The sequence below is a fragment of the Ochotona curzoniae genome, unplaced genomic scaffold (genome assembly GCF_017591425.1).
Source record: "Ochotona curzoniae isolate NIBS_2020 unplaced genomic scaffold, NIBS_Ocur_1.0 patch276, whole genome shotgun sequence".
In the NCBI taxonomy this organism is placed as follows: domain Eukaryota; kingdom Metazoa; phylum Chordata; class Mammalia; order Lagomorpha; family Ochotonidae; genus Ochotona; species Ochotona curzoniae.
This window is the reverse complement of record NW_024466835.1, coordinates 9646-23711: the sequence shown is the minus strand read 5'-3', so window position 1 is coordinate 23711 and position 14066 is coordinate 9646. Positions and strand designations below refer to the sequence as shown.

The 14066-nt window shown below is 52.3% G+C and overlaps 1 protein-coding gene across 1 annotated transcript; it reads right to left on the bottom strand.

Moving 5' to 3' along the window:
* Positions 1–5: 5 nt before the first annotated feature.
* On the bottom strand, positions 6–13799 carry LOC121166978 (mitochondrial-processing peptidase subunit beta-like). Its single transcript, XM_040996311.1, has 13 exons — positions 13701–13799; positions 12096–12236; positions 11272–11358; positions 10779–10908; positions 5935–6133; positions 4848–4927; positions 3741–3853; positions 2464–2607; positions 1458–1618; positions 744–829; positions 447–535; positions 265–340; positions 6–175 (listed from the first exon to the last, which is right to left on the bottom strand). Exons 1-13 carry the CDS (start codon positions 13797–13799, stop codon positions 111–113), a joined length of 1470 nt encoding a protein of 489 aa, XP_040852245.1. The 3' UTR covers positions 6–110.
* Between the last annotated feature and the right edge of the window lie 267 nt (positions 13800–14066).

Below are 14066 nucleotides of genomic sequence, written 5' to 3'. Positions count from 1 at the left end.
TTCTCTGCAGGGTGGTAGTCTTTTGTGAGATAGTAAGTTTTATTTTTGTGGTTGGGGATAGATAAAAATATGCAGGTCTCTTTCTAAACAAGTCTTCATTTAGGAGTAGTTTAATGATGAGGCCAGCACATGTTACTACGAATCTGATTAAAATCTGGTAGTTGCTCAATGGGACCTACAGATTGAAAACAAAACAACACAATTACAACCGAGTCGGAGGAAAAGCGCTCTGGCGCCCTTTCTGCAAACAGGAACCTGACTCACCGACTGCCGCAATGGCTGGGCTCTTGTCGTAAATGTATTTGGTGCACACTGCTCGGACTGTCTCGGCGCTCACAGCCTGGAAGCAGAGACACACTCTGTAACTGGAACTCTAGAACAAGCGGTAGGACACGTATAGATCAAAGCATCTTTCCTGAGCATTCAGTGAGCCCAGCATTACTTACATCAATTCTTGCTTCAAGCTCGGGGATAGGAATTCTTCTATTGTAACATAACATTTGCCTACCGATATCTTCACAAATTGGAGTTGAACCTGTTTAAAGAAAAAAGTGAGCAGCAGCTTGTAGATGAGCCAGACGAAAGTAGAGCTCCACTCGCTGCCCTTACCGTCCAGCCGCCCCTGTGTCCGGCCCGCCCCTCCGTCCAGCCGCCCCTGTGTCCAGCCCGCCCCTCCGTCCAGCCGCCCCTGTGTCCAGCCCGCCCCTACCGTCCGGCCCGCCCCTCCGTCCAGATGTCCTTACCGTCCAGCTGCAGTAGCATGTTGGTCTTCAGAAGGTTTTTGGCCCGGGACACTTCGCTCTCGGTAACGCTTGTACAGAGTCGCATCCTGAAAACATTTGCAAAACTGCTATCGCCAGGTAGTTTCATGAAAACTTTCTAAACAAAGGCACAATGTCCTAATACAAGTTCTCATACAACATGAATGATAACGATTTCAACTTGGTGAAAGGTTAAGCTACTAATCCCATAAAAGCTAAAGTAATAATATTTATTCTGGTATTGCCAAACTTCTCAAAAAATTTATATGTTTATACGTTTTGTGTGTGTGACTAATCAACAGTAGATGAAGGTTTAAGAACAGACTGCCCACAATTTGAGAAATACTTGATTATCTTGAGACTCGGCCAGTTCTGGACACACACCGAGTGGCCCACAGGCCACCTGCCAAATCTTAAACCTTGGAGTGACGCATCTCGGCTGGCTGGCCTTGGCGACGGAAGCCACCGAACAGTCACGCTTCCCAGCAGTGCCGGTTCGAGTCCCTAGGTTTCTACTAAATGTGCAGTTTCCAGCCCTGACTGCTGCAGTCGCTGGAGGCGGTGGCCGTGGATGAGGGCTCGTGCCTGTCTGCGGAAGCCCTCTGTGTGTCTGTCCCTGCCACGAATCATCACCGTAGGGTACAAAGAAGCAGGGCTGAAGCACTAAGCCTGCGCGGGACTGAACTGTTCTCTCACCATTCCTTCTGAACAACACGCAGCATCTCTGCAACCGTGGCTGGTTCGCAGACCGTGTACAGGCCCCACAGCCCTGTGTCCGTGTAGGAAGTGTTGAAGGATTGGAAGCTGTGGCACAGGTTGCCGTGACACGTGAGCTGGGCCAGCTTGCTAGATAAATTCTGTAAGGGGGAAAAAGTGGTCCAGTCAAACGGGCTCTCCCTGTATCCAAACTACCTTGTCCACGTGGCAGGAAGTGACAGGCTCGGGGGCCTGAGATGGCCTGGGGCACGGCTGGTCAGGCCCTGCCTCCACGTCCGCGTCCCCTGTGCCCCCTGGCTCATGTGGCAGCTGTTACCCGGCCAACCCAGCTCCCCACTGATGAGCTGGGAGAGCAGCTGGAAGTACTCTGGCCACTGGTGCTCATGTGGGAGACCAGACGGAGCTCGGGCTCCTGGCTGTGGCCTGGCTGTGACAGCCATTCTGACATGACACCAGTGGACAGATTTCCCCTCGTGTCTCCTGTCAGTCTGCCGTTCAAGTAAATAATTACACAAAATGCTCATCTGGCTCAGTGCATCCCTGCAGAAATTCATAACTACGTAACACAGCAGCCACCCTGTGGAACCTACTGCGCTTGTCCAGTTTGATGTACTCCCGAGAAACAGCAAATTAATTTTGACATCACCTCAGCACCACTATGAAGACTAGCAATGATAGCAGCAATACAGTAGTGTGAACTATGATTTTATCAACCATATTAATAACCATAATACTACAGTAACAATCGGCAACTAAGGTCAATAGTAACTAATTCTGTCCTTAACGTTTCACCTGTGATCACACTGATTTGTGGCAAAGAAAAAAAAACAGGCAAGATCGGTTTGTATTTTCAAAGTGAAGAGTAACAGCACAAAGCTGCCATTCTGTCGCGAAATCTGAGTGGGAGATTCTGCTGAAGAATTTGTACTTGGAAAGCTCACTCCCCTCCCGCGTACAAGAGAAGGTTACTGGCAAGCTGACGTACCATTCCCCCTCCAAAAGAGCGGTCCCAGTTGCCAATCAGAGTGTTGGCCACCATGAGGCAGATCGTGTCCGGGTGTGCCCAGCCAACAGCTTCCACGGCTATGGCCAGGTGTGCCAGCGGCATCTTGTCATCCTGCACGCGGATCTAGTGAGCAAGGAACAGCCTGTGAGTCAAGACTGCCATGACGGACGCGCCGCACCGCAACAAGACTGCCAGTGCCGGAAGCTCGAGGGGACAGTGGCACAGCATGACTGGTGTGTAACTGGGCTGTGCTTTTCTCTCGAAGAATTTCATGAATTAAGGAAAACTTACTCGGACCAAAAGATCTCAAAGTAAAATATTACAGATGGCCAAGGGGTCATTTACCTGCTCAAAACAGATTGCAAAGTCCACCGGCGTGAGCTAATCTTTGCACCTGGATACTCAAGTTGGCGCTACTGGTTTTAGTGGTCATGCTATGCTTCCATGGAGCTGCCAACCTCCAACCTCGTCCCACGTGCTACCTGGAGCAGCATCCTTCAGTGGAGAACCAAGCCGCCCCTAGGCCTGAAGCTGTAGCTACCCCCCAGGATGTACTGTGGGCAGAACTTAGTCAAATAAACCCTGATAGGAAAGTTCCAACTGGAACCTTTGAGAACAGGATTATTGTCACACACCTTTCTACACAGAGGGCAGCCAGCCAAAGAAAACTACAAAAAACACCAAGTTATGGCACTGCTTTTAAAACCAAGGTTTCTTGGGGGAGAAAGAAAGACAGGTGCTTAACTAACACAGGATGGGAAGGAATGTAGGCAACCGTGTCCACTGGTCCAGATATTTTTGGAAAATTTCTAATAAATCTTTAAAAAAAAAAAAGAAGAAGAAGAAGCCACAGTGGCTCAACTGGCTAATCCTCTATCTCCAGGCATAGCAACCCTTACAGACCACCAGTTCGTGTCTCAGCTGCCCCACTTCCCATCCAGCTCCCTGCTTGTGGCCTGGGAAAAGTCGAGGACGGCCCAAAGCCTTGGGACACTGCACCCGTGTGGGAGATCCTGACGAAGCTCCTGGCTCCTGGCTTCAGACCTGACCACTGTGGCCACTTTGGGCCATCCTCTTCTGCTTTCTCAGGCCACAAACAGAGCTGGATGGGAAGTGGAACAGCTAGACACGAAGTGGCGACCGCAGGAGATTCCAGCAGACACAAGGTGAGGATTTAGCCACTATGCTATCGCACCATGCCCAGCACATTATCTTTTTAAAGGCAAGGGAAATGCTGGGTGCAAGGCTTGCCCTACCTCACTTCCTGTGAATTTGCAGGGAGGCAGGGCTGGTACATCTCCCATGTGTGTGCACAGCGAGTCACCGAAATGGAACTTGGCCAACTCCAGCAGCTCATCGTGGGAGACACCTAAATAGAAGGGAAATATCAGACGCGTTAGCGACAGGACAGTCTGTGAGAACACTAACTGTGAATAACCCGTTCTAGTCCACTGAGTGGCGTGACAGACGCACGGACTGCTCACTAGAGGCCGTGTAGGAGGAAGCCCTCACCGCACGCTCACTGTTAGTACGGGCCAGGGTTGCAGCTGGCCGGAGCTGCAGGGTACTGTCCCACGGCAGCTCAGGTCACCCACAGCCCCCGTCAGTGCCTGGGCCTCAGCTCCATGTCCAGCTCTGCTGCAGAGCCAATGCGCAGCTGGAGAAGGCAGCAGGTGCAGGCCCAAGTACTCGGCTCCCTAGCAGCAATGGGGGAGACCGAGATGGGAAGGCCCAGCTCCTGGCTTTGGTCTGGCCGTTACCTGGCTGCTGTTGGAACATGGAGAACATTTTGAAGACAGCAATGTGTTCCCAGCTGGAAAGTAGCCGTATAAGGGCCCAGCGCAATAGCCTAGTGGCTAAATCCTTGCTTTGCATCCACTGGGATCCTATGTGGGCATTGGTTAGTAAGTATCCCAGCTACTCTGCTTCCCTTCCAGCATGTGGCCTGGAAAAGCAGTCGAGGACGGCCCAAAGCCTTGGGACCCTGCACCCGTGTGGGAGACCCAGAGCATGCTCCTGGCTTCAGATCGACTCAGCTCCGGCCACTGGGCCATTTGGGGAGCGAGCCTGCATGTGGAAGTCCTTTCTCTGGGTCTCTCATTCTCTGCCTTTTGAGTAAACGTAAATCTTTACAGTAAGCTCCACTGCAGTTATATACTCATTTGGTGACTAGTTCATTAAATTTTTCTGTAAATGAAGGCCATTAAAAAGGAGCAAAGTCTTTGTCCAGTGCCCCACATTCCCTCTAGAGAAATGCAATCTGTTCTATAAGAGTGTCTTAGGACACCTGCCCAACCAGGATCAAACTGACCGTGCACATCACTCCAACTGTTGGAACCCAAACAACCATTAAATCAACCGACCTCCAGCAGCAGCAAGCACCATTCGCGGCCCCTTATAATGGGTAGTAATATAGTCCACTAAATCCTTACGATTAATAGACCTGTAGATGGAGCAGGTAAAGAAATTTTAAAAGGAAATTTTAAGAAACACATTTTTATTATAGACCTGAAATCACACAGGATCATAAAGGTGTTCACAGTTAAACGCAGTGAGCGACAGAACATGAGAAGGACAAGCATTTCACTCCAACATCACTTAAGAGAAATCTGCAGCCCATCAGCCGCCTGGTCCCAGTCCCAGCTCCCAGTCCCAGTCCCAGCTCCCGGTCCCAGTCCCAGCTCCTGGTCCCAGTCCCAGCTCCTGGTCCAGTCCCAGCTCCCGGTCTCAGTCCCAGCTCCCGGTCCCAGTCCCAGCTCCTGGTCCAGTCCCAGCTCCTGGTCTCAGTCCCAGCTCCTGGTCCCAGTCCCAGCTCCTGGTCCCAGTCCCAGCTCCTGGTCCCAGTCCCAGCTTCTCCACTTCTGAGCCAGCTTCCCGCCAACGTGCATCCCGAGGGGGGGAAGCAGGTGAGGTCTCAAGCTCCTGGGTCCCTGTCACTCACATGGAGACCAGAACGGGACCCAGGCTGCTGGCTTCAGCCTGGCCTATGTCTCTATGTTTCCAGCAGTGTGAACATATTCTCATGAGAACAAGTGAGAACAGGATCTAGACCGCCCACACTAAGAACTCCGGGGAGTGTTCGGCCTGGTGGCTAGCACACTGGGGTATCTGCCTCAAGTCCCGGCCTCCAGGTGCCAATTCCAGCACACTGCAAGGCAGCAATAAAAGCTCAAAGAGGCACTCCCTGCCACCCCAGTGGAGACACGCACTGACTGCCCACCTTCTGCCTCCGTCCCGGCCCAGCCCTTGACATCACCAGTGTGTGTGAGTGGACCAGTCCATGCAGGAATGGCAGTGAGAGGCTCTCCCCTACCTGGAGCTCAAGGGTGGCCAACAGTGTCATCTGGTTACCAGGGACCTACGTGACCTTCTGAAACATACTTGATGAATGTCCAATTTGTCACAAGTCAAAATCTTTCCCTAAAGACTAAATGTGACCAATGGACCTACTTGATATTCTCAGTTGGTCCCAAAATGGTCCGTCCAAGCGCGGTGTTTTGATAAGCGGTGGCGTGCAGATAATCAAACACAACCTCCTGCAGGTTAGTCTCCACTTCCTGCATCTCTCTGAGGATGACTCCGCGCTCCCGCTCGATCTCCGCTTCCCCCAGCGTGCTGTTCTGGATGATATCAGCAAGGATCTCCACAGCTAGTCCAAGCGAAACAACAAACATGCAAAATCTTATCTCTGTTAAAAACCTCTTAACCCAACACATCAGATTTTATGATTCAACCTGTCAACTGGATACAGGCTAAATGATTCCTGTGAAGAGAAACTTTCTTTCATGTTCAGTGAACCCAAAAGAACAACCTTACAATGTAAGTTGAAACCCCATGGCACAGAGCAGACTGGGGAAGAATCCTCAGGGGCCCAGTACTCTCCAACCACTCCACCTACTGCAAAAGTGCTACATGTTGTGGCCAACGTGGGGGGAGTTCAGCAGGCTAATCCTCCACTTTGCAGTGCCAGCATCCCATATGGGCACCAGTCCGTGTCCTGGCTGCTCCACTTCCCATCCACCTCTCTGCCTAGTCCCTGGAAAAGCAGCAGAGAACGGCCCATCCTTGCGACTCAACATCCACGTGGAAGACCCAGAAGAAGTTCCAGGCCCCAGCTTCAGGCTGGCCCAGCTCGGGTTGTTGCAGCCACTGGGGAGTGAACCAGTGGACAGCAGGCCTTCTCTCTACCTCTCTTTCTCTGTAAAATCTGCCTTTCAAATCTACCTGTTCATTTAGATGTAGTGCAGGAACCTACAAAGTAGAAAGTTAACTCTGCTGGTCCAAAAACATCGCGGTGCGTGGAGGGTCCCGTTACAGGGACGAGCTGCTGGATGGAGTACAGAAGGAAGAGCAGCTAACACGTGCTCCCACAAACCACAGGTACGTCCTCTCCGCTCGACTACGCAGGAGTAAAAACTGTGGTGCAGCATGGCTTGTCAGACTGCAAACCAGAACTCACATGATGAAAACTGACTTCTCTCCATTTGAAAGATTTACAGAGGAAGAGCCGGCGAATGGCTGCCAAGCCCGAGCTGAGCTGATCCACGTGGGTGCTGGGGCCTACGCGCCGGGGCCATCTGCTGCTGCTCTTCCAGGCACGTTAACGGGGAGCTGGACCAGAAGTGGAGACAGGACTCGAACCAATACTCACATCCTAAGCCCCTTTCAAGCAATTTTATCAGAAAAATCAACCCTTTCCAAAAGCATAAAAACCTAATTTACTGTTGTAATCACAACCTAGAATGCAAACTAAAATCTTAGGCCTCATTTTTTGTTTCTTGATTGTGAACTTTTATTCCTAATTTTAAAATTACTTAAGCAGCCTTATCTCAAAGTCAGTTATGTTCAAATGCCAAGGCCTTAACACAACTGTTCTGGGGCCTGGCGCAATAGCGTAGCACTTGAGGTCCTCACCTTGAACTCGTCGGGATCCCATATGGGCGCTGGTTCTAATCCTGGTGGCCCCGCTTCCCATCCAGCTCCCTGCCTGTGGCCTGAGAAAGCAGTCAAAGATGGCCCAAGACTTTGGGACCCTACACCCGTGTGGGAGACCCGGAGGATGCTCCTGGCTTTGGATTGGCTCAGCTCCAGCCATTATGGCTGCTTGGGGAGTGAACCATCAGATGGAAGATCTTCCTCTCTGTCTCTCCTCTCTGTATGTCCGCCTTTCCAATAAAAATAAATAAATCTTTAAAAAAAAAAAAAAAAAGATTGTCTGAATGGGGATGGGCACAGTGGCATAGCGGTCAGGCCCTGGGTGGGGACACAAGCATCCCACGCTGACATGCTGTTCTGATTGCCACTCCAGCTGCAAGTTCATGAAATCCTGGTGACGGCTCAAGGGGCTGAGGCCCTGCCTCCTACGTGGGAGACCCGTGACACCAGTATCCCACTTAACTCGGGTCTGAGTCCACTTCCAGATTCGCCCTTCACTCACGTGCCTGGGAACACCCCGACATGGGCGACCAGGATGGAGATCCAGGCCTTGGCTTCGGCCTGACCCAGTGCAACCACAGCAGCCACCTGGGAAGCGAACCACTGGACAGAGACCAACCTCTCCCTCTTCTGTCCTTCTGCCTTTCAAACAATTAATAAATATATATATACACACACACACAGAGATTACTGTTTTTTTCCAAAACATGCCCTGTATTAGAATAATTTGTATTCGTCTTAAGATCAAAGGGTAGCAGCTGGCCTACTCACAGATGTAGGGGCATTGCATTGTGTGCATAGAGCAAACGAGCTGGAGGCAGAGGACCCGGTAGGGGCGTCACACTGTGTGCACAGAGCAAATGAGCTGGGGGCAGAGGACCTGGTAGGGGTGTCACACTGTGTGCACAGAGCAAATGAGCTGGGGGCAGAGGATCCTCGCTCTGCCCACAACAAGCTGTTCACCAGCCATGTAACTCAGGCAGCCTCAGAGCGCTGGCCTCACCTTCCACAACTGCACAGCAGCCACACTCCCCTGACGGCTGTGTAGACCCAACGGGCAACCATTACACCACGAGAGTTCCTGTATAAAGAGGGCCTTCAATGAAAGCCCGTCAGGAACCCAGCGTCTCAAGATCAAAGTTAACTGCAGCTGTGCGGGACTGTTGGCACCTACCAACTCCACGAGACGGTTCCATTTTGTCACCAGTTCTCCCACCTAGAAAAGGCTTGGGTTCCTGCATGCCCGTGCACTCCTGGAAGCAGCCCCTGGTGCCTGGCTCCGGTCTGGCCCAGCCCTGTCCATGGTGGCCACGTGGAGAGTGGACACGCAGAGGATCTTTCTGTCTCTCCCTCTCTCTCTTACGCTTTCAAATCAATACAATAAATCTTAAAAAAACAAAATAAAATGAAAAACCCTCAAATCTAAGGCGGACACTGGGCACAACCGGACCGCTGCATCCCATATCAGTGTGCCCGGTTGGGGTCCTGGCTCTGTTTCCCAGCGACCTTCCTGCTAACACAGGCCCTGGGACAGCAGCTCGAGTGTGTGGCTTGCTGCCAGCCACGTGGGACACCCACGCGGAGTTTCTGACTGTTGGCTTCAGCCTACCCCAGCCTGGCTGTTGTAAGCATTTAACAACTGCATCAATGGGCACTATTGGTTTTTCTGTCTTACAAATAGGTAAGAAAATGGGTCCAGCAGCAGAGGATGGCAAAAGTCCTAGAGACTCATGGGAAACCAGGATGGAGGTGTGGCTGACTGGCTCTGACCTGGCCCGACCTTAGCTCTTGCCGCCACTCGGAGAATGAACTGGTAGACAGAAGCTCTCTCTGCCTTTCACAATTAATTCTAAAATATATAAAAAAATTTTAAAACTCAAACTACAAAAACAGTGCCTACAAAAAGCTCTACTGTTAAAATAATCATTTCAACAAAGTAAAAATAATTTCTATCTGATGATCAGTAAATATTTGCTTATTTCATGAAGGAACAACAGTGTTTGTTATAAACACGGAATAAAATTAACTTTTAAAGATTCAAACTTATATCTGAAGGGCAGATCTAAAGAGACAATGAGACACAAAGAACTTCTATCCGACGGTTCACTCCCGCAATGGCCTCAATGGCTGGAACTAAGCTGAACAGAAGGCAGGAGCCAGGCAGGAGCCAGGCAGGAGCTTCTTCCCAGTCTCCCTCGCGAGTGCAGGGTAGCAAGGCCTTGTGCTGTTCTCTGCTACTTGCCAGGCCACAAGAAGGAAGCAGATGGGAAGTGAGGCAGCCGGGACACACACTGGCACCCACGTGGGATGCTCTCCGTTGAAGGCGGAGGATTTGCCTATCGAGCCCCAGCACCGGTCCCAGAATAAATGATCTAAAAAGGTTTTCTGGGACCGGTGCTGTGGCATAACAAGTTAAACCATCACCTGCACTGCCGGCATCCCATATGTGTGCTGGTTCCAGTCCCCGCTGCTCCACTTTTAATCCAGCTCCCTGCTTATGGCCTAGGAAAGCAGCAGAGGATGGCCTAAAGGTTTGCTCCTCTATACCCACGTGGGACTCCTGCAGAAAGCACTGGGCTCCTGGCTTCAGCTTGGCCCAGCCCCGATTACTGTATCCACTGGGGGGTAAACCAGCTGACGCCAGTTCTTTCTTCTCTAACTCTCCTTATCAACTAAATAAATATTAAAAAAAATTCCCACATATGTATGGTTGTGGAAAATGTAGCTGTGAATCAAGTATTATAGCCTGTTTATAGCAAACCTTTAAGCCTGTAAATGTATTAAGATGTATTCATTTGAAAGTCACAGTTAGCAAGAGATTGAGAGGAGAGGTGGCAGGAGGGGAGAAAAGGAGGCAGGGGAAGGGAGAGAACAGGAGGGCAGGGATGAGGGGAGGAGAGAAACGGAGGTGGGGTGAGGGAAAGAGAGATGCAGCTTCCATCCACTGGTTCACCCCCCAAATGCCTGCAACAGGCAGGGAGGGACCAGGTGGAAGCCAGGAGCCTGGAGCGTCTTCCAGGTCTCCCACGTGGGTGCGGTGGCCCCAGCACCTGGACCATCTCCTGCTGCTTTCCCAGGCCAGTAGCAGTGAACTGGAATGGAAGTGGAGCAACTGACACTCAAAGTAGCACTCATACGGGATGCTGGCACAGCACGCTGTGACTCTACCTGCAATGCCACAGTGTCAACCCCGGAAGCCCCATCATTTGCCCCATGGGGAAGGGAGAAAGAGAAAAAAAAACAACAAAACACAAGCACAGCTGTCTTCCCTCTCATCCAGACACATCCCTGGAGGTTACAGACAGAATCAAACTGGTCTAATAACACAGTGACAGCTACGGCGTAAAGAAGGGCAATACCTCGCGGCAAGTCTTTGGAGAACGCTTTGGCATAATACACGGTCTGCTCCCGGGAGGTGTAGGCATTGAGGTGCGCCCCCATGTTCTCAATCTCGAGTTCCAGATCTAACTGGGACCTCTTTTTGGTGCCCTAGAAATCAACGCAGACAGACAAGTTAGGGCACCATCCTTCGCCCTTCACGCAGCCTAAACACTCCAGTCAATGCGGGGGCCATTTGGCAGGCTGGTCTCGGGAAGGACATAACCAGTTTCCGAGCTACGCCACGATTCAGAGATGCCATGCATCCAAATAACCCTTGTGCCTCAGGAGGAAATCTTAGATTCAACTTAAAATAAAAAAAAAAAAAAAGAAAGCAACAGCGGCCTCAGATCCTGTCCTGGAAAAACAAGCAGGAAGCACACTGTCCCCCCCTCCCCATGCAGTTCTCTGTCCCTGCCAAGGATGCCATCCTGTGGCTGCTGCCCCCCTTGCCATGTCATTCCTGCAACTTGCCTTGAAAGCCATGTGCTCCAGGAAGTGGGCGGTCCCGTTGTTCTTCTCATTTTCATATCGACTTCCGGCATCAATCCACAGCCCCACCTGCACGCCAACAACACACAGGAAGCAGACGATTCCATCATTTCCTTGGGGGAGGGAGGGAGTCTTCCTTTCCCTGAGCACCACGTCCAGGGACTAACACCGAGGCCTTCTCACCTTACACAACTGACAGTCCACACCCAAGATTTCAATATCTTGACCATCACCAGGCTACTAGCATCAACTGCCAAGTGCACTGAGGACCCAGGTTCCTGGCCTAAGTCGTGACTACAGCCAGTCGGCACTGGAGGCATAAACAAAACTGCAGTCATTAGCCGAGTTCAAGTTATCAGCGGTGTGACCTTGGACTAACCCACTGAACTTGCGATCGGCTGCCTCAGCTCCAGCATGTGTACTGAAAACTACAAAGACATGGGGGGGCGGCACCGTGGTATAACTGCTAAGCCTCATCATGCGGCAGTGGCGTGCCACTCAGGCAGTGGTTCAAGTCCCAGCTGCTCCACTTCAGGTCCCGCTCCCTGCTAATTAATTGCCTGAGAGGGGAGCAGAGACCTGTGGGAGACCCGGAAGAATCTCCAGCCTAGCTCCAGCCGTTGTGGCCATTTGCAGGGTGAGGGGATGCCTCTATCTAACAAGAATTAACACCGTTACCAGGCAACAAGGCAGCATGTGGGGCGTTTCAAGGAAGCTTGTTGAGGCTAACAACGATCCCTCAGCCACCCAAGGAGCTTCAAGCTTCCACTCAACCAAGTGACCCCCCTTCTCAAGGAGCCACTCACCGTGCACGTGGACAGCCCCGAGTCCTCGGACGCCACTCGCAGCCCATTCTCCAGACGGGTCACCCGAGTTTCGGGGACATTCAGAACCACTTGGGTGGCAGCCTGGGTGCTTCTCCACCTGCTCCCTCCAAAACGCAATGGCTGATGGGAACAGGGCAAGAGACACGTTACTCTAGTCTGTTCATAGATGTCCTACAGGCAGGCATGCGTTAGAAGGCCTGGGTTCAATTCCTGCCTCCCATTTCCTGGTGGCTAAAACCACAGGCTCTGGGACACTGAGGTCCTGGGCCCGGTCCCGTGGTGTAGCAAGTTAATCCTCAACCTGTGGTGCCAGCATCCCACACGGGCAGCAGTTGGTGGCCCAGCGATCTGCTTCCCATCCAGCTCCCTGCTTGTGGCCTGGAAAAGCAGCAGAGGACAGCCCAAGTCCTCAGGGCCCTGCACCCATGTGGGAGACCTGGAAGGCGCTCCTGGCTCCTGGCTTCAGATCAGCTCAGCTCTGATCATTTGTGGATGAACCTACTGGATGGAAGACTTCACTCTGTCTCTCCTTCTCTATAAAAATCTATCTTTCAAACCAAACAAATAAATCTTTTAAAAAGTAACAGAAAAGAAACCTGTTCTTTCTTTTTCTGGAAAAAAAAAAAAAACAAAGCTGGAAGCAGAGGCAAAAAGAAAGAAACATATCCACACACAAGTGGCGCGCGGGGGGGGGGGGGGGGGTTCAGGTTCTCAGGTTCAAAAAAAGCAGCAAAATTGGAAAGAGATCGGAAGACAGCGGGAATTCATCATTCCCTCTCCAGCTCAAGCGCTGGCTGCTGAGGGTCTAGCAGCCCTCCTCTGATGCCAGCAATTCTTTTTTTCTCATCAACAGGAGAGGCAGGAGGCACTGAGACAAAAATCTTCCATCATCCGATTCACGCCCCAAGCGGCCTCAAGGAGCCACAGCTGCGCCGATCTGAAGCCAAGAGCCAGGAACTTCTTCTGGCTCTCCCACACAGGTGCAGGGTCTCCCACAGGGGTGCAGGGTCTCCCACGCGGGTGCAGGGTCCCCAGGCTTTGGGCCGTCTTCGACTGTTTTTCCAGGCCACAGGCAGGGAGCTGGATGAGAACTGGGGCCACCGGGATTAGAACCGGCGTCCATAGGGGATCCCGGCGCTTGCAAGGGGGAAAAGTTAGCCTATGGAGCTACTGCACTGGCCTAAGGGCTGGGTGTTTTTTCTAAGTTACGCACGGGCCGAGGTCTCACACTCCTTTGTAGAGGAGTGAGGGGTAAAGGGGGCCAGCACAGGTCGAGACTGTTTGCTCGAGGCTCTTGGGTTCCCCCTCATAAAAAAATCAAAACATAAAACGAGAGACCGTGAAGCGCTCCGCGCCGGCAAGCCCTTCCCTTGCGGATTTCCAGCCCCTGGACCATCTCCTGGGAGCTGCGAACTTGACACGGACGGCGACAAGGACCGAGGGGCAGGGTCGGCCCCGCACGTCACCCCAAATCCCGAGGAGGACGGCCCGGGGGCACCCCACCTTCCCGCCGCCCGCGCCAGCACGCCCGGCCCGACCCGCGGCTGGCTGGGCCCCCCCAGCCCTAGGGGAAGAGGCGCTCACCCGCCCCGCGGCACCCCGCACCAAGAGCTTGTCACCGAACCCCCAAAGTCGCCGCCGCGCCGCGGGCACCAGCACCGCTCGGGCCGCCGCCGCCGCCATGTCGGCTACGAGCGAGGCGGAGGATGTGCTTCCGGGGTCGTGACCTGCAGTCGTCAGGGAAGGTCTCCCCCTAGTGGCCGAGTTGGGAATCTGCGATTGAGGAGAGCTCTAGGGAAAGCCCCTTTGGGACGTCTGTTCGAATCCCGGCTGCTTCACTTCCACCTGGGAAGGTAGTGGGAGAAGATTCAAGTCCTCGGGTCTTTGCGGAGTATCCAGCACCTGAATGCAGGCACTGTCATACGTATGGGACACATCTGTATCTTCTCA